Source organism: Thunnus thynnus, chromosome 13 (assembly GCF_963924715.1).
Source record: "Thunnus thynnus chromosome 13, fThuThy2.1, whole genome shotgun sequence".
In the NCBI taxonomy this organism is placed as follows: Eukaryota; Metazoa; Chordata; class Actinopteri; order Scombriformes; family Scombridae; genus Thunnus; species Thunnus thynnus.
Genome location: NC_089529.1, coordinates 14,279,258 through 14,299,098, shown reverse-complemented (window position 1 = coordinate 14,299,098; position 19,841 = coordinate 14,279,258). Strand labels below are relative to the sequence as shown.

Genomic DNA, 19,841 nt, shown 5'->3' with positions numbered 1-19,841 from the left:
TCAACAGCAGCGAGAGGAACATTCTGCTGCAGGCATTACTTTTAAAACTTCTAGTCAATCGCCTTCTACTGTGCAGGTGTTTCTGTGCTTTGTGAGAAGTATTTGTGCGTCTACAGGAGTAATATTTATAAATGGTCACAATGGAGTTTTGAACTACAGGTGATAGATGCAGTGAATTTGCACACTGACATTGCCAGCTGCTTAAATAAATTAGGATTTAGCTGATGCACTTGTTACAGTAGCATACAGAGTTATATAAAGTCTGATGGATGTTGCTGGGAATTAATTTATGATCTTTTGGTTACAGAGCAGTCACTATTTTGGCCAGCAGAATGGTGCGGCAGAGACTTAAACAAATTAAGCTATGGGAAGGTCTGATTATATACTGACCTTTTTACATTTTCTAATATTTGCATAAGATGCCAGAAGTAAGTATCAGTTTGGGTTTGACCAATTAATCGCTATAGTGCCCCGACATTTAAGGTTTACTGACATTTTTTAGGATGGGGGAGTTTAAAGTCAAAGAGGAGACTTAAAAATTGTTTTTTTTCAGGAAATTCAAGTTGGTGGAAAATCCAGTGTAGTGGAAATTTCTGTCACTATGTGCAACTGGAAAAAAATTAAACTGAAATAAAGGAAGAAAAGAATGACGAAGGGGAGCGGAATAGGAGTTTTGCACTTTGTGCACTAATCGATTAATTGACACTGGTATGTATGTGCGCACTGTGTGCCAACACACTTGGTCAATATTCACAATGCAATTAGCGCACTACTCATTGATTAAGGACTTTCTTCTATAATGTTTATGCCCAAACACAGAGAAACTATTGACAAAAAGAATGATAAAATCAATGTCTATAGCTATATGACAGACATTACAATAACAGTGATTCTGCAGTCAAAAGTGACATCCTCTCTATTTATGCCACTTAAACACATTCTGCTCTGGAGATCCAGAGTTCTCTTTTTCCTATTTCACAGCTGCAGAATAAGTGCCTCCTCCACATTGCCACACAGTTTGTATTCATTTTCAACAAATGGGGGGGAGAGAAAAGAGAGATGAAAAAAGTATGAGTGCAAAAAAAAAAGGGGGGGTGGGGGGGGGAGTGATGACATAACAAGGAGCTTGATGTGCGTGAGAGTGGAGGTGCTTACGTCAACTGTAACTGGGAGAGGGAGAGCAAGTGTTCCCTATGTAGGTCACATTAAAAACACATGCAGGGATCACAAATTCAGCCAACTAACCGACCAGCCTGCCAAGCATCATTGAAATCACAACTGTAAATGCACTTCCAGCTCTCTATGACTGTGAAAATTAAAACTATCCACGTAGTTCAGTCAGCAGCATTACAAACTAAAGTATACTGTAATCTGTGCTAATGCTGACTGAATCAGGCCCGTTTATGACTCCTGGTAAATTACTGATACATCTGGGGAATTCTTTCGTCAATCTTACAGACATTTAAGACAAAAAGATGGTTATAAGCTGAGCTGTCAAATGGGGAGCCACTGAATTTCATGATAGACTGTGCATTGGTCAGAATATAAATCAATTAATTACTATCACTGCTGCAGTAAATTGTGAAAATGTTTTGTGCCCTCATGTGTTTTATAAAATGTGCTTCGCTACACTGCAGTTTTATAGCAGTTAATGACCTGGAGCTTGAAAATACAGAGAAGAATACATCAGAAGTGGGGAGGAGCTCAGGAAGAGAAAGCAAACTGTAACATAATGAATGTGGGAGGGGGCTGTTTATGCAAACTATATTCATGAGGGGAATACATAGAAGAAGGTAATAAAAACAGTATGATGATGGTGCACTCATGATGTAGCGGTAAAGTAGGCGTTTGTGAAAGCACCACTGAAATGAACAGACAGATACCAGCACATGGATTTGTAACGATGAGACTCACGGTGAGCTGTCCTGCAGGGGTCACTCTGTGTGCTGTCAGCAGAGTGGGCCGAGGACACGGAGGAAACGCTGGAACTCCTGACGAAGCCGAAGGCTGCCAGGCGGCCTGCGGGGTGACGGCTGCTGGAGCTGGAGCCCGGGGGACGAAGGCCTGACTGGCTCGCTTTGGGAAGCAGAGACCTGGACGCCGCGGCCTGAGGCTGGGCTGAAGCTGCCGCTGGAGTAGGAGGTGGAGCGTGATGAGTGAAAACCTCGTCTTCTGTTGGGAAAGCAGAGAATGAAGAATCACGTTTTTCTTAGTAATAAAGCATCTATAGAGTTAAATTTACATGGGATGCCCTTAGCTGAACTGATATTATCCAGACAGAGAATAAAGGCAGCAGCCAGACAGTATAGACAGTGGTACACAAAGCAACTCATTCTCAATGCATATCATCATATCTGGTAATTAGCTGCATAATGATCCGTGTGTTTGAGCTGTTGTACTGCAGCACAGTGTAGGAAGTAAGATCGCGTGTGTGCTTACGTGACTATTGTAAACAAAATGCAGGAGGTTCTGCACAGCCATGATGTTTATTTCCCCCTGTGAATCATTCATCATCTGGTGTTGACTAAGCTCTCAGTGAGCAACCAGGAAGTTCTGTTATGAGTCTAACTGCTACTGCAATCAAATATAATAAGTATATACACAACAACCTGCTAACAGCAGTGTGTGGTCTTCCTCGCAGACTGGGCTGGCGGCCAGCAGTTTCTCTAATGCCAACACATTTGATATGCCACACTCAATTTAGGACACAAATGATACATGCACCATGTTTCTGGTTTGCCTGTGTTTGAAGTGCATTATGTTATCAGTAATGTCTCACTATTTCAGATATTACAGTGATTCTGCAGTTGAGCAAAACCACCTAAAAGCTGTGGTTCTACCTTCCTAGTTTCCAGACCTGTAATGAAAGGTGGATTAAAAAAAGAGAGAAGAAAATAAAGAAGAGATCTTTATAGAGGAAGAGAAAGAAAAGACAGGGAATCAAAGAGTGAAAGGACGGATAAAAAAGTAATCATAGCTTCACAGTGGCAGCTATTGTCAGCAAGAAATCCTCCCTCTCAGTAATCTGTGGTTTCCAACAACAAAACAGATGAAATGTGCAGGCATGAACAACCACAGTTGCACACACACACACACACATACACACAGTGGGCAGTAGGCAAATCCTCAGGCCTTGGATAGAAGCCCCATATTGGCTACCCCAGCCTTCAACACAGGGTCTACATCCTGGGCCGAAGAAGAGCATTATCCCCTGCTGGCTGCAGAGATAAGGTAGGAAGCCCTCCTTTCCTCTCCATTTGGCACAGCTGTGTGCTTCAGTGGATGCTACAGAGTAACCGCCACATCAGTACAAGAGAGGAAAAAAAAAAACTCTAAGAAGGAAAATACAAGCTCTGCTGGTAGAGAGAGACAAAGTGGGACAGAAAGAGGGAGAAAAGTCTCCAGTGTAACTCCCCTCCAGCATCATCAGTGCCACCACTCACACTTATCACCTCTTTCCTCCTTCCTTAATATCTGCCTGTGCGCCATGCAGTCTGTTTATTAGATTCGAGCTTGCTCCTCTTGAGTGAGAAGGTCAGGATCATTAAAGATAAATGTCCTAATTTTCCTCCTGCTCACTCCGTTCATCCCCTCTGAGAGACGAGGGAGAGAAGTGAGTCTGACAAACATCCACTTAAGCCTTAGATATCACAGATCTCTGTTCCTGCTAAATAGAAAAACACATTATTTATAAGATCAAACTTATGACTTTGACTGTCCTTCTCTCTTTCTGTACTTCTCTGCAATCTATTCATTTAGCCCTGCAATATGTATATATCATTTTTTCTCTCTGTTTTTTCAGCATTTTTCTTACATTTGTCACTTTCTTATTCCACACGATGCACCTGCATAATACACTCTACCTGATGAGATGGCTCTCAAAAAGTACAAAAACTAGGACTAAAATTCATGCAAGCGTGAATGTGAAAATGCTCCATAAATCATAAAAGTGTGGGTGTTTTCCTGGGCTTGCACTTTTTTTCTCTTTTGACCGGTCCAAAGATTTGAATAGAATCATTTTACTTCGCCTGTAGGTCTGAAATGCCACCTACAGTTTCTCAATAACCTCTTCATCCATTGGCTTTCAGCGAACAAGAGAGCATCCTAACTTGAGATTAATTATGCAAAATGGTCCCAATAAAGTCAATTGGACAGCAGGAATATGCACTATATAATGACCAAGTGATTTTAATTATAGCCCAAGGTGACTTGCGACAAACCTGCATGGATTTCCTCAGCAAAGCGTTAAATTGCATGTTATTAAATGTGATAGTTGAGTGTGTTGCAATCTCTGCAGAGCTACTGGAGCAAAGCACAGGTTTTACTGCTGCGAGGAAGGCAGAATGAGAGCCTCAATATGCAGAAATTACAGCAGCTTCAACACAAATGTCCTGTCCTGTAAGTGGATGATCCTCATTACGATAACAATGCAGAGTTAAAAACCTACACGGCAATTATGTGAGTAGTTACAGCACTTTGAAAACTATGCAATTGCTATATAATTACTATAGCATATGTCAAATGAAGATATTTCCTTTGACAAAAGCCTGGATGAAGAAAGCAAAAGAAATACAACACACTTATTAACACATTTTTAAGGGTTACGGTGCAGATTTCTCCACAAAATGAATGAGAAAAAAACAGGAAATCCCTCAATTCCACTGACGCAGACACACTCGATGCTGACCAATGCTACATAATATATTTTAGCTGGTGTTTATCCGTGCGCGTAGGGCTGGGTACAGCCGGGATGAGAGATGATTCCGGTAGGAAGATACTGACGTTACTTAAGCATTAATTGCTTTGCACTTCAAAGCCTGCAGTTCCCAGAGGGACGAGCAGCACCAAGACACCATACATATGTATTAATAGGGATTATGATAAGGAGGCCTGGCACATTATAACACTACGCTGATCAATTCTGTATGTGCAGTTTTGGTTTATGGGTGCAGACATATGTGAGTGTACATGTGTGTCTTTTTTAACTGTATGCCCGGGTTATCACACCCGGGGAGAGAGCAGATCAAATATGCATGGTGGTGATAAATAATGTTGCCTTCAAGCAGTGTGCAGAGTGATGAGCAAATTTCATACTTCAATATTCCAGGCAGTGACAGTCGAGCTGTAACATAAATCTGACTCGAGCAGTCAGAGGTGGCATCTGAATCATCTGAATTAGATATTTGCAGCGTGTGAATGCCATGTGTGTGTGGAGAGACAGTGCAAGCAAGCATTTATTTATTTATTTTGTTTTGTAGATGCAGCCTTCTGGAGCAGAAAAAAAGTCCCCGCAGAGTATATTCTTAAAGCTCTCCAATCAGATCAGCCAAAATTAATCTCAGAGAATGCATTTTAATGAGCTGCCTTCATCTCAGGCCAATTTGAGGGGGAAACAGCCCCGCAACTGCTCGTTGCTGCACAGGAGAAGAATTATAAGGTAGCTCTCAACTGTGTTAAATTTTTGGTTGTTGAAATGAAATCTGGCAAGTTCTGTAGCTCAAAAGAGGCCATCTCCATCTGGCATTCTAGTTGTTTTCTGAGAGTAAATGTACCAAAAATATTTGATTGATTTTTTACCTGCGTTATCTTGACTTTTCTGACTGGTCGCTGGGCTGACAGGTTGGACTGGCTGGCTGAAGACCAGCGTCGACCTCTGACCTTGTCCAGTTCCTCTGCCCTTGGCCGTGCCTGTAGTCGTCCTGGTTACAGCTCCCAGGCCCAGACGCAGACCTCTGCCAGAGCGCAGGAGACTGCCGCTCCCTCCAGCTTGAGCAGTTGTCCGGGGCTGCAGCCCGTCTTCAGCAGAACTCCCTTTAAAACTGGCCGATCTTCCTACCTAACAATCAAAATAATGAAATGAATTAAAAACTACTTTTAGGTAATTGTCTTCTACCATTTTTGGAGCTCTGATACGTACAGAATTTTGTACAATTAAATCAAAGAGACCCTTTGATATCAAACATTCAATATGAACAAAACAGATAATTAGAATATGATACGTCTGATCATGTGCGATAGATGTTGACTTTTTTGGTTGCATGACTGCTCTGTGTCTAGCTGAAATCACAGATCTGCGGCATGTTTTATAGGTTCTGAGGATAAGTAATAAACAGCCTGAAAAAATGTGGAACACTGCAAATCCAACATTATTAGCTCTAAAAGGAAATTTAACATCAACCTGCCTGGAGGGAAACTGAGATCAAGAATTTTTACCTGTTCGACATCACCAGTACAAGAGTTTTCTCTCAAGGACATTTTCATGTGTGGTGGACAAATCATCTAACATACACGCAGTGACATGTACAGTAAAGTGATGAGAACTGTCTTGTCCCTGTGGGCTTTATACTTCAGCATGCATTAACTATTTATTTTCACATGCTGGTGTTTGACGCCGTAAGAATATGAATGCCAAATGAAGCTATTTAATCAGAATCAATAAGGAATGATTTCAAAGCGATAATGAGCAGCTCTTGTGAAAGCGGGAATAAAAATTCAGAAGATATGTGATCAATTATACATGGTTTTACTGCGGGATAGAAGTTATGGACATCTGCTGAGGAAATTAATATGCAGAGTCAACAAATGTAACAGAAGAGGTTTGTCTTTGTACTGAATGTATATGACAAACTCTATATCATAAAGTAATTATCTGAAGACACTGCTAATTGATGCAGTAGCTATCATAATTAAATCTTATGTCTGTCCTTTTTCAATGTTTGTGTGAATGTGCCGTGATAGTGGATTGTGCTGACAGAGAATCCTTTGTTGAACGAGAATGATCATGATACTGAACTACAATAGAAATGAGAAACTTTATTCTTGTAAGGAAGAACTAAAGATGCATAAAACTTTGAAGTCAGATACTTCTAATAAAGACAGTACAGTACAAAAAACTCACCTCTGATGGTGCCCCGTAGAAGTCGCCTGCTTTGCCGCCCAGTTTTGGGGGTGCTGTGTGGCTGTGTGTGTGTGCATGTGGAGCGGCATGTGTGTGTGCAGGGGGGACAGTGTTTGTGTGTCCAGGGGGCCTGATACTCCGGCTCAGTATTCCTGATGGGAAGATATTTGTCTGCATTTCTTGGCGGTACTTTTCATAAAGCAGGTTGGAGGCACTGAGTACTGGGGCTCCCCTGGTTTCTTTGTTAGGCTTAGAGGGGTCTTTAGGTGTGTCTTTGAAGGAACTGGCTGCTTGGCTGTGTGTGTATGCTGAGAGCCTGGATGGTAAAGAAGATACCTGATAAGGTCCATCGGCAGCCTGGGGCTTAAACTGAGGATTTTTTCTGACGTAGGTGATGATTTTGGGGCGAACTCCTTTAGGTTTAAGTTTAGGTGAAGGGGAGCTCTCTTTGGGGCTTGAGTTGTTAGAATTGGGGGAACTCTGCTGGTTGCTAAGAGGCGCTTTGGGGATTCCAGTTGTGCTTATATTTGTTCTGACTGGTGCTCTCAAGCTAGGGTTGCCGTAGCCCTGAGCTGATGTCGGTACGGCAGGGTTGCATCCTGATGGGATGTGTCTAACCACTCCAGAGACATTCCTAGAAACGAGGTACATGGAGGGCTGCCTTCGTGGTGAGCCCTGGGGTGTCCTGAGAGGGGAGTGGGGAGGGGTAGATGCCCTGGAATCGACCCCGGTCCTATTGGGACTGGAGCAATTCCTTCTGTATGTGAGCTGAGTCTGGGGTCTCTTCTCTAAGGTGGAGGGGTTGGAGGGACTTGAATTATGCTGTGCAGTTGCAGTCGGCTGATTTTCCACAGGCAAAGCCTCACACTGGGCTGCCTGGTTGGGCTGTCTGGCCTGGGAGAATCCAGCTGCGTTGTACAGGTGGGAGAAATCCGATGGTTCACGTAAAGACGATCTTGTAAACTTTCTGTTTGACCCATTACTGTGTGAATCTACAGAGGGGTTGGGGTAAGGAGGTGGCCCTGTCTTGGCTTGATGAGCATTGGGCTCTGCTAAGCTCCTTGCTCTTCCCATCTCTGTCTGACAGAGGGGTCTAACAAGCTGTTGCCTTCGTGGTGGAAGCACCCTCTCCTCAAATCCAGCCTTTCTCCTTTGGCCCAGCCCCCCATCAGAGGACAATCCATTCCTCTGATGACATTCCTCCTCCTCTCTGCATTGAAGACGGTCATGTTTCTCCTGAGGATGCAATGGTGAGGTGTTCTGGTTGGCATCTACAGGGGCTGCCCTTCTTCTAGACTGGGCTGAGGTAGTGTTGTTGGCATTGGGATAAGGGTTGGTCTTGGAGTTGGGCAGAGAGATAAGAGACTGTGCTTCTCCACTACAATCCAGAGCACTGGATAGGCTCCCGCTGAGGGAAACGGCTGACAGACTGGAGACAAACACATTTGTCTCAGATTTCGACTCCTTGAGACCTCCCTTCCGTCTCTCCCTTTCTCTTGATCTGCCTGACCTTGTGTCCCTTCTCTCTATTGAGCCTGTCACACATGTGTCTAGCTCTTCAGTACTATGACAGCCAATTCTTTTCTGCGCCTCTTTGGCCCTCTGTATTCTGCTCTCCACTTTGTTGCTGTCATTGTCATTTCTCCTCGCACCAATCGAAGCAGAGCTGGCAGTTGAACTGGAGGATATGGACATTGGACCCTCATCTTTACCATCTCTCAAACTCCCTCCGTCATCTTCCTCCTCATTCTCCTCCTCCTGATCCCTGTTTCCCAAGAATGTATGAATCTCCGGACACTCGACGAGCTCAAACTCTCCGAGCTCAGGCTCCATGCATTGCTGCTCGGAGTCCCAGATCACTAACTTGTCATGAGATTCACTCTGAGAGACCAAAGGAGGAAGGGAGCTTGTGCTGTACTTTGTGTCCTCTATCAGTCCTCTTCCACCTTGATCACCAATTGAAGACAATTGATTGGCATTGTTATCTTCAGGTTGGGGAAACTGGATCTGGGTTTTGTTTGCAATCTTTTCTCCTCTGTCAACGTTGACCCTCATTCCCTGTAAACCAGTTGGGATGCTCATGTCGGACTGATGGTAAAGGGCACGCTCAAAGACACCTGCAGGGTCCTGAGGCCATTTATGGAGTTACAAATGTTTTTTCCCTCCCCGTCTCTCCTCTTCAGGGTCTGTGTGATGATGGCCCTTCAGTTGATTCTTCCAAGGACAAAAAGTCATGTCATGAATTCTTCTCTTCAATCCACCACTTATCTTGGATTTACTGTGAATTAATAAAGCTGTCTTTCGAGGAGATGTACGTCTTTTCAATCTGAAATAAAAGACAACAAAGGAAACTGTAAGACCGCAACCGCAGAACAAGTATGCCAGCCACTTTTGTAGAACCAATTTAGTTTTCTCCCCCTCAGAGCCACTTAACATGTTTCATATTTAACCTGGTCTGAGTGGCAGCGTTTTCTATTATCAGCTCTGAGTAGCCCACACTCTCACGCACTTTACTTGTGTGACTCATATCAATGAGGGTCATTTGAAAGAAAATATGACCGGCTCGCTATGGGACAAATATACACTGGTGGCATTATAGGAAGTGACAGTCCCTGAACTACCTTAAACACATGTTTTTGTACCTTCTACTTGCTGAATCATATCATTTTGCACTAAATTATGTTAATTTAAGTGTAAAATGTGATGTGACGGGTAGCTAAATAAACTCAAGGAGTAAAATGTTCATTTTGTAACCAGCAGGAGTGGTACAGCGGTGATAATAGGAATGCAATTATCAAATGATGATGGATGTTCACTGTAGCACAGAGAGAAAGGAGATAAGAGAAGAGAGAGGTGGAGGATAGCTCAAGCTATAGAGCTGTTTGCTTGTGAGTGAAGAATCACCCTGGGGAGGGCTGATGAAGACAGGCGTAGGGGAAGAAAGGGAAGGGTGCGAAATGTGTTGTAATGAGCTTTTTTTCTCAAGAGACATTGAAATATAGATGGCAGAATCAGGATTGGGTGAAAACATCTGCAATGAAAAACGGTTCCAAAGATTTAGTTTTTTATAGAAGATACAGCATCATACTTTAAATATATATGTGTGCAAGAAACAGTGTCTCTAATAAAGTGCATGCATGTTCCTAACATGTAAAACGCGCAGGTGTTGCCTTGGGGAGGAGTTGAAATACCAGCTCAGGAAAGATTACTCCATACTGTAGATCTGATCACAACAGGAGGGTTAACACTCTTCTCTCAATGTGTCTCCTCTAACATGCCATATGGCTGATTGAGCCAATGCCATGATTCTATCATACACAACAACGGCACATCCTGCTTCATTTAAAAGAAAAGCAAAATTCTGCAGGATGTACACAAAACAGATTAAAATATTCATGTCATTCACAGCAGATAATGCCATTTCAAAGTAACTGACTGTATGTGGTGCCACTGAAAGAGTCAATAGATGAGCAGATGGCAGAGGGGGAAATATCTGAGAGGTTTTGTCACACCATGTCAATACAGGACAGTTTAATGACAGTGGTATAAAACACCACAAACTAAATAAACAACCAAACATCCACATGAGAACATTAGTGATTCTGACAACATGAACAGAAACATTAAAATCACAGAATATTAATGCATTTGCCCAGCAGGGAGAACATCTTTTGTTTACTTGTTTGTAAGTCATAGCCTGTTTTCTACCTCATACACAGTACATGTTGATGTAAACTTACATTGCAATCATATCTTATCATAACAGTCATGTAAATGTTGTATTCAGCCACCTGTCTGTGCAGATCATATATTTAGACCAAGATGGTCATTATGTAGTCAAATATGCGTCTCCAAATCATCACACTGAATATTTGAGTGGATTCCAAAGTTCAAATAGAGCTCCCACCCTCTAATTAAATGCGCAGTGGGGGTGTCATTTCTTATTAGCAGGTGCCTTCTTCATGTGTCCTGTGGCAGTGATATCTGTTAACTGTGAAAACTGCTAAGATGGCAGCTCCCACCACCTGTGGCACATTTGATGCTGCATGAATCAGTGCAGAGCTAAATTTTGTCCAAATGCACTGGGAGGGGAAACATTCAAGGATATGATTTGTATTCCTGAAGGTTATCTTAAAAGTCATTTTGAGATATTATCATATTTTCCTGAAGAGACTGTTAAAAGAACATAAGCTTTTGGGAACTCTATGAACTGAATATAGTTAAAAAAGGTTGTATTACTCAAGGATATGATTAAAATATCAAAACCTTAAGCAAAAAAAAAAAACCCACCTGCAACTCTATTTGATTGTACAAAATGATAATATTCTGCTTGGGATCACATTGCTTAGAAACAGAGGGGAAATTAATTGTGCTAGACAAATAGACAAACAAAATCAAGGATAATCCATGCTGTCTAGTCTACTCTGCCTCTGTGCGCAATGCTAATATTTACCCTTAACTGGTGCACACAATCAAATAATTAGCCATTATAAAATGCACACAAACACATTTCAAAGAGGTGGGGAAGCAGAGGGATGGCAGGAAGAGAAAGAGACAGAGATTGCGTTTAAGAGTGAGAGAATTCTCTGAGAGGACATGGTGGCAGATCAATTACAGCACTGATGTAGCACTGGAGGTTGTGCTGATGACAGCAGTCTTGGGAGGCTGAGCACTAAGCCTGGTCACAGCGGCTGAACCAGAATAAGCTACATCATCTCCTTACAGCGAGGCAGACAAAACCAATCTGGCAAAAGCTAAACAAAATAAGACGGAGAACGAAAGAACCTGTCTGACTATTTGAATAAACAGGTCTGTTGAGGTGATAAAATGCACACACAAAAAAATGAATTCCTTTGGGGATGCTACAGGAGAATTGCACTTGAGAAAAACATTTGATAGGTTCTCCCTCCTGTCGCACTGCCTTATGGTGTTGACATAACTACTTACTGTAGATGCTAAAAGTAAAGGAGGACACATGGGAGTGAGCGGCTGAAGAAGTGTTGGTGAGTTTCCTTTAACTGGAATATGAATTATGCAATTACAAGTGTAACAAATGTGGATAAACTTCTTTGATCATGAAGCCCCTTCTCTTGAGGAAACACTGAAAATATGAGTAAGTAAACACAAGCACCGTGTTTGGCCTTATGAGATGAGTATGCACTGTAGCCAGTAGTGCTCCAAAGCAAATAATTGTTGTTCATTTACATTAATGCTCTACCAGTTATTCTCAATGAATAAAAAAAAGATATATTTTCATGATGATGATATGGTAAAATGTATAAAACTGGTAATGATTTTCCATATTTTTTTTGGTATGATTTGGTCAGTAGATGCTAAATACATAGATTTTTTAAATGGAATTAAGTGCATACCAGAGAGGGCAAGACTGATATTATTCCTGCATATATGCATGTTGAGGTGATCTTGGCTTGAATAAGTGATGAGGGTAAGCGTTGTTTCACCTGATGGTGGGTTGTGACTCACTCTGAACACCTCTGGGAAAACAGCAGGGGGCAAAAACTAAGAAAAAATTGAACAGTCCTGCTTCTGTTGTCATGGCAATGCCATATCCCTGGGAATTGGAGAATACATTTCCTGACCCTTGCGTCTCCCATCAGTGAGAAAGGTCAGCGTCAGAGAGATGGGCTGCTCTGAAGGTCAGCTTTATGCTTTTACACTCACAGCTCATGCATACATTCGGTTGTGTGTCACTTTCACACCCATGCTCAACCATGACACAAAATACACACATCTCACAGTAGCAGAAATAGCTGAGTGAAAGACAGAGTATGTTTTCCCCCACTAGGTACATCTAAGAGCAATCATATCCCTGCAAATGGGTAGAAAGATGCCAATTGCTGAAGTGATGAGAGCATGGGGCAGGATAAGACGATATCTTAGCAGTGATCAAATTCAGTGAAGGGCTGAGATTTGTGGTTTCACGTCCCGAGCTCATAACCTATCAAGTGCTGCATTTAACCACTGAAAGCTCTTCTCTTAGGGCGGAAAATGGCGAGCTGAGAACATGACACGATGAGGAACTCACTGAAAATGGAGGGAAAAATAAAATCCTGAGTGGAGTAGAACTGGAAAAGGGAGAGCCTTCCTCATCATCATCATCTATTTTTTTTTTTTTTTTTCTCTGAATACGAGCAAGAATCAGTCTGTGTGGGTGAAGGAATAAGACAGACACATGAGGTGGGAGAGATGAGACATGCAGATGGATGCAGAAAGGAAGAGAGTTATCGCAGGAGAGCCACAGCTTATAATTAGGCTGATGGGGGGGGGGGGATACATCATCTGAACCTCTATAGTAAGAGCTATAGAACCCCATTTCTGAAGTGGCATATTGAAGAGCCCAAGAGAGCAGAGTGAAGTAATTACTGACAATCCTTTAGCATATACAGTATAACGCTATTGAATACTAAATGCTCCCATTGATGAAACTGGAAGCATATTTCCATATTTTACATTTCTGTTCCGCAGGGAGATATAAGTACATCTAATGACAGCAGTTAAGTACAAATTTTACTCAGAAAAGCAAATTTCTAATTGAAAAGAACTTGCCCCAGAAAAAATATCTCATTGTCATGCTGGTGAGATGGATTGCGTTATCAGAAAATTCTGTACACATGTGAGAACACAAAAACTGTGTGTACGCATATGAGCGCATAGTGACACACAAGCCAACACGCTCACCTGCACACACAGACACACACATGTCAACACATGCCCTCTCTCAGTGTCTTTGTTGTCGGTCCAGCAGCACATGTGGCTATTACAGAAGCCATTTGTCTTTGGCTCTTTGCTTTATTCCACTCCTCCCCCACTGGAGAGCAGACAGGTTTTATAGCTCTGTAGTCCCAGGGGAACCCCAACGACACACACACACACACACACACACACACACACACATATACATCCCCCCTGTCCCATCTCCCTTTATCCATACCTACACACATACTTCTGTAGAGATGTGAATTGTAGCACACTGAAATAGAAAAGGCAAAAGAGGCAAGTGCAAATGGACAGAGTGTTGACATGTTCGTAACCATAATTTATGACTCTTGAGTGTTACCACATGACATAATTAGATTTAGTTCAGGATTTACATTTAAATGCAGTGTAGCAGTTATCTTTAAAAGATGAAACTCCATCCCTCTAATACAGTACATGCTGTGTCTTTGCATGCATGTAATTAATCTCTAATGAATTCATCCTTGCATGTCCTTGTACACTTTCCCAAGGCTGGATTGTTTTTTGAAATATGTGTGTGAGAGTGTGAACTTATGTACATCTACCCTCTACAGACATGTGGATACTTAAAGCTTTTGCTGGACAGACAAAAAACATGCCTCCTTGTTCTCATCCTCTTGTCCAATTTGGGGGGAAAAAAATTCCTCTCTCTTTATACTATATATTCACTTACTTGCAATCAACCAGCAGGATAAAGCTTAGTGAGGAAGTCTATTCAGAAAGAGGCTAAGCTTTAGTCATCCATTTCTTCTCCTCCCATCTCTGTCAACGACACAACAGAGACAGAAATAGCAGTGAAATAAGCTAAACGCTCCATTTTCACAGAAGACACAATAGACACCCTGTAGACAGAATTTTCGCAAGTGATGATTCACTAAACTGTGCCTGTGTGTTTGTACGCGCAAACCTCGCAACAACTCACTATGCACAGCAAAGGGATTATCATCACACAGAGCAGAGAAGCAGAGCTGGGAAATATCTAGAAATAGTATCCTCCAGTTGCATGATTGTTGTTCTGCACTTTCTGCAGAGATGTGCATCAGAAAACAACAACAGACCTGCACCTCATATCAACAATCTTTACTTCTCTGACAATACAGCTCATAATTGTATTAAATTAACCTTTTAGGGATTCTCATCTGTTTCATCTCTCTCTCAAAAAAAAACCTTTTGATGTTTGTCTCTTTTTCTTCCTCCTCTTATGTCTCTCCATCCGTTCCCCCTTTCACCCTAATAATACAGAGTTAATGAGGGCAGGGTGAGGTGATCAATCCCATTTTCATCCTTATAGATGGCACATCAGCAGACTACATCTGCCCAAATAATCCCTTCTATCTCCCCTCTCTCTCCCACTCCACTCCCACACACAGTCAGGCGCCTTTTTGTACCCCAGGGGGAGTTATTTTATATTGCAGGGGGGGGGGACTGTAACAGGATTTCTGCAGGATTTCGGGTCAGAGTGGGTGGTCATACTTAACTGAATAAGGAGAACAAGAAAATCAGATCATCTGCAATAAAAGCTGATTTATTTCCTTATTGTGCGAAGGCAGGCAGTGTTTGCTACCTGCTATGAAATCGTCAGGAAAATATAACAATAATAGGATTTATTAGCTGACGCGAAATGAAAAATGACTGAGGACAAGCACACGTTCACACACAAGGTTTGTCTCTTAATTATTCACACCTCTTGTAAGACAACAAATTGAACTAAAAAAAGCAAACAAATGATCGCAAACAACATTCAAAACCACTAAAAATGTCACTTTAATGTATGAATGCAATGTGAGCAAGCATGCAAAGTTACACATGTAGAAATATGAGTGCCACCTACACACACACACACACACACACACACACACACACAAAACACGCAGACTCTCAGTCAATGACCATCACTGCAGCAGGAGCAGAGACAAAGAGACAGCTTCTCACTGGGAGAACGGCTTCCAGGTAGAGGTCTGTCAAACACAAACACCTTACCCTCTCCTTAATTGTTGTTTTTGTTGGGGTTTTTTTCAGTGTCGCTTACTGGGAATGAATCTCCACTAAATCAGACATAGTTCTGCCTCCCTGTCTGGTTTTGCAGCGCTATGCAGCCTATAGTTGATAAATGGAAGACAAATGTGCGGGGCAGAAAAGGAGAAATGGCAAGAGAAGGAGATGAATTGGAACAAAAAACAGAAAGGAACTGGTAGGGAGATTTGGGTGATTAAAAAATAAACTGTCTGCTACGGTGTGTAGGAGAGAACAGGAGGAGGAAGATGCGAGGTTTGTGTTCATTGGCTCATTGAGCCCTGCGGTTACAACACAGACTAGCATAGATCCAGACAGGGGTGGCATGGAGGAGGAGAGGAGAAAAAAGGGTGTCTGTCCACGCTGGTTGCTGATAGCACCGCATTGTTATTAGCAAAGCCCCTCCACCCACTACCCTCACTCCTGTCGCAGAGAAAAATGTTAACTCTTGCATGGCTGTATGAAGCGACAAAGAGGAGAGAAGAGGAGTTCACTTCAAATGCAAAAGCTGTTGCAGACAAATAACGCATTAACAGTAGAATTCTCGGTGGGACTGTGAGGAAGTTACCACATGCTCACACAAACACACACACACACACACCCACACACACATACGGTAAGGTGAGACAGCCCAGACAAAGAAAAGCTGAGTGCAACTTAACCGGGCTGAGTCACTTCTGTTATTTTTAGGAAAATATGATAATAGAAACAAATGATGCTGCAGAGAGTGAGGAGAAGGAGGAGAGAATGGGGATGCAGGAGATTCTAGTTAGTATTGTAACGTGTGAGTGTGTGTATGCATGCGTAATGTGCAAGTGGCAAACCTCAGGGGTGCGGGGGAAGGGGGGAGGGAGAACTGGCAAAGGATCAGTGAGTGGGGAGCAAAGAATAGAGCAAACGGAGGGTTTTGGGGTGGTGATGATGTGCAAAAAAAAAAAAAGAAAAAAAAAGTTAAGGGTTTGAACTGGCTGTGTCTGTGTGAAAAAAAAGACTAAGGGAGGTGAGAGTGCACAGGATGGGGCAAAGAACTCCTTTGGGGAATTAAAGAGCAACGCTGCTCAGTTTAAGGATTCACATATGCTGTTGTTTTCACATATGAGTTTATTTTTGGGAACGTAAACAAGGCTCAAGATATATAGTGTTGAGTCAAGTCTTATTAAAAATGAATGGTGTGGGCTCACTGAATGTTTCTGTGGCTTTTTACAGTTAAGAATAGCACAATTCTGTCTTTATAATAACACTGTTGCTCTCGCTTGCATTGTTTCAGTTCATTCATTGATTAGCTTAATAAGGGACTGTAGCTTGCTGACTAATACAACTGCGCTGAAAAAAACCAAAACATGCATCAGAAAAGAAGCGAGATCTGCCTGCGCAAATCCAGCAAATGCACACATGCAAATGTCTGCACATACATCCGCACGAGTGAAAAAGGTCTTTCATGTTGACTCCCAATGAGACAGGCAAGTGTAAGTATGTATGTGTGTGTGTGTGTGTGTGTGTGTGTGTCATCGGTGGAGGCGTGCCTCTCTCTTCCCCCCTCTGATGTCCTGCCAGTGACTGCAGGGAAGGAGCTACTGTACGACAAGCTCATTGCCACCTTTCAGACAAAGGCGGCGTGAATTTGAGAGTGTGCGTTTGCACGTGTGTTGACACCACATTCGCACACAATTCACACACACACACATGCAGTCACATGCACGAACGCATCCTCATACTGAGCAAAAAAGAAGCCTCCAAATTGTTTAATTATGAGCGATCACAACACGGGTTAGAATAATAGCCGCAGCCTCCTCCTCTTCCTGCCCTCTCTTTACACACACAAATTGAACTCCTTTTACATACAATGCTCACACACACATTATACTCTAGAACGTAAAAAACACTGCAGTATCCATTAGCACAATACAATGAAAAAAAAAGAAAAAATACATGTTTAATAAATAAATAAAACCTTGCAAAAACAACATGTAATTGAGAGGCATACTGACATACTTTTCCTTCGCTCTCTCCTTCACTTCACTTATCTCTATTTTCTCCCTCCCTCCCTCTTCTCCTCCTCCTCTGTTCTGTCCTATAAAATGACCTTGAAGGTCGCACCGGGGCGCTACACTCATGGGCTTTGTGACAAACTGTTTTATACCTGCAGAAACACACACACACACACATACATAAACACCTGAGCCAAAGAACTTCAAACACACACACACACACACACAAACACTGCTGCGAGTGGTTTTCCTGGCAGAGATCTGCTGAATTGATCGCTGCTCAGACATTGCAGAGGTCAGATGTAATGAATCAATCACACATGCATCAGCATCTAGAACAGCAGCAACAGCAGACAGCGTACAGCACAAGCCAAGGCCACAGGCTCCGCTGCCCTGCTTTGATGCAGTGTCAACCTCCACATTAACATGACTGGGAGGGATTGGCAAAGATTCAACAAAATGGACTGAGAAGATCCATAAATGTGGGAAGTCTCTGATATAGGGATCAATAACTGCAGCAGACAATTCCAATAAACGCAAAAACCACACTTCCCACAGGTATTCTATACGCAACATCTCAGGGTAGAAACGTATATATAACATATTTGGGTAGCACAGAAAAATGTTAAACACTGTGCAACTTTGACAAGAATATTGAAACAAGTACAACAATTTATTGTCAGGTGTTAGGCATGTGCACACTAACAAAGACAGGAAAACTGCTAACCCCCCCAACACGCCCCCAAACTGCCTCAAGGACAACCTGATCAACAGACACCAATCAATCAGGACAAGAGACAGCTGAGTGTGAAATACATGCCCTCAATCTGCTCGCCTTTATTTGATCCATCCCTTCCTGTCTTCCCTCTCCTCTCAGCCCTCTAAAGTAGCCGAAAGGTGAAGCTGAGGACATGGGAATTGTTGCAAGAGTAACTAAAGCGCATACTACCACTGTGCCTTTGACTAAGGCTCCTCAGGCTTTGCGCAGTAGTTCGAAAATAAAGAAGAAAAAAGAAGTGAGGTGTTTATGTGTGCAGCTGCAAGAGCGGGGCAGCCTCATTCATGCCTTTGTAGACAAAAAAGGGACAAAAATAGAATGAATGTATTTCACAGAAGAGACTTTGTGTTATGCATGTGAGGCTTACACTACTTCAAAACCTACTTCATTGGTAAATAGCTAAAGTCTGAGTCATGCATAACAACACTGTAATCCAAGAAATGAACACTTCTAACACACACATCCATAAAACAATTGGCATCTCAGCCCTTTTGTTTCTCATATAAAGGAAAAACTATAAAGGATGGGGCTTTGATATTGTTTTGAAATTTTATATATCTTTAGATTGATGCCAGAGATAATCATATAAAGTCTGGTATCCCTAAAATCTGACAACACAATGCATAAAAATAAAAACAATTAAGAAATATACATATTTTTAAAGAATCCTTCCAAATATTCCCTCAAACTGTCCTTGTTGTCACCTGTCAGTGCAGTGGATCATAGCTGGAGTCAGGTCTAAAGCTTAGATAATCTATGTCTGATCATTAGCATCACCCTGCTCCATCCATCACCAACCTGCTCTTCCCCGTCTGACCTCACTGTCCAACCAGCCTACTGCTCCACTTACAGTCTGTGGGTCAAGTTCCACATTACAGTCATACAAAAATATTTTTTTGAGGAAATAAACTGTGCATTTTTATAAATTACCTCACTGCATCGGGCCTGCGAAAACTAAACAATCAGATACGTGTTTATTTCAAAATGCTGAGCGAACCGACTACGCAACAAGACCCGAATCCTACATGGAAAAAAATACGTGCGACACTTCTTCAAGAAACTGATGACGCCTGTTCAACCGAAGCACCGCTGCAAATTACCCGCAGGATGTTTTCAGGTGCGCGACTTACCTTCAGGTTTCTCTGCTGTTGATACATTGAAGAATGTCGGTCAAATGCAGGAGTTGCAAAACGACACATACACACACACGCGCGTGTCTTTCCACTCCCTCTGTTTCTCGCTTTGAGTGGAAACAGTGCAGAGAGAGAGAGAGAGAGAGATGCTGCGGACAGGAGGAGGAGGAGGAGCGGTGCTGATGCTGCAGCCGACACCTGGCAGTGAATCCTGCTCAGGCACCCGGGCTTTTTTTTTCTCTGTCTCTCTGTCTCTCTCTCTCAACACGATCGCG

At 42.4% G+C, this 19,841-nt stretch overlaps 1 protein-coding gene across 2 annotated transcripts in view; it reads right to left on the bottom strand.

Annotated features, from left to right (window-relative positions):
- mtus2a (microtubule associated tumor suppressor candidate 2a) overlaps positions 1-19,700 on the bottom strand; it is a 38,635-nt gene extending 18,935 nt beyond the window's left edge. For both annotated transcript variants that reach the window (XM_067608151.1, XM_067608152.1), the window contains exons 1-4: positions 19,564-19,700; positions 6,899-9,224; positions 5,578-5,836; positions 1,915-2,172 (exon numbers count right to left, since the gene is read on the bottom strand). In XM_067608151.1, the coding sequence (XP_067464252.1) occupies positions 1,915-2,172; positions 5,578-5,836; positions 6,899-8,980 (2,599 nt within the window). In that variant the 5' untranslated portion in view covers positions 8,981-9,224; positions 19,564-19,700. The remainder of the gene's footprint in view (positions 1-1,914; positions 2,173-5,577; positions 5,837-6,898; positions 9,225-19,563) is intronic.
- Positions 19,701-19,841: the final 141 nt, after the last annotated feature.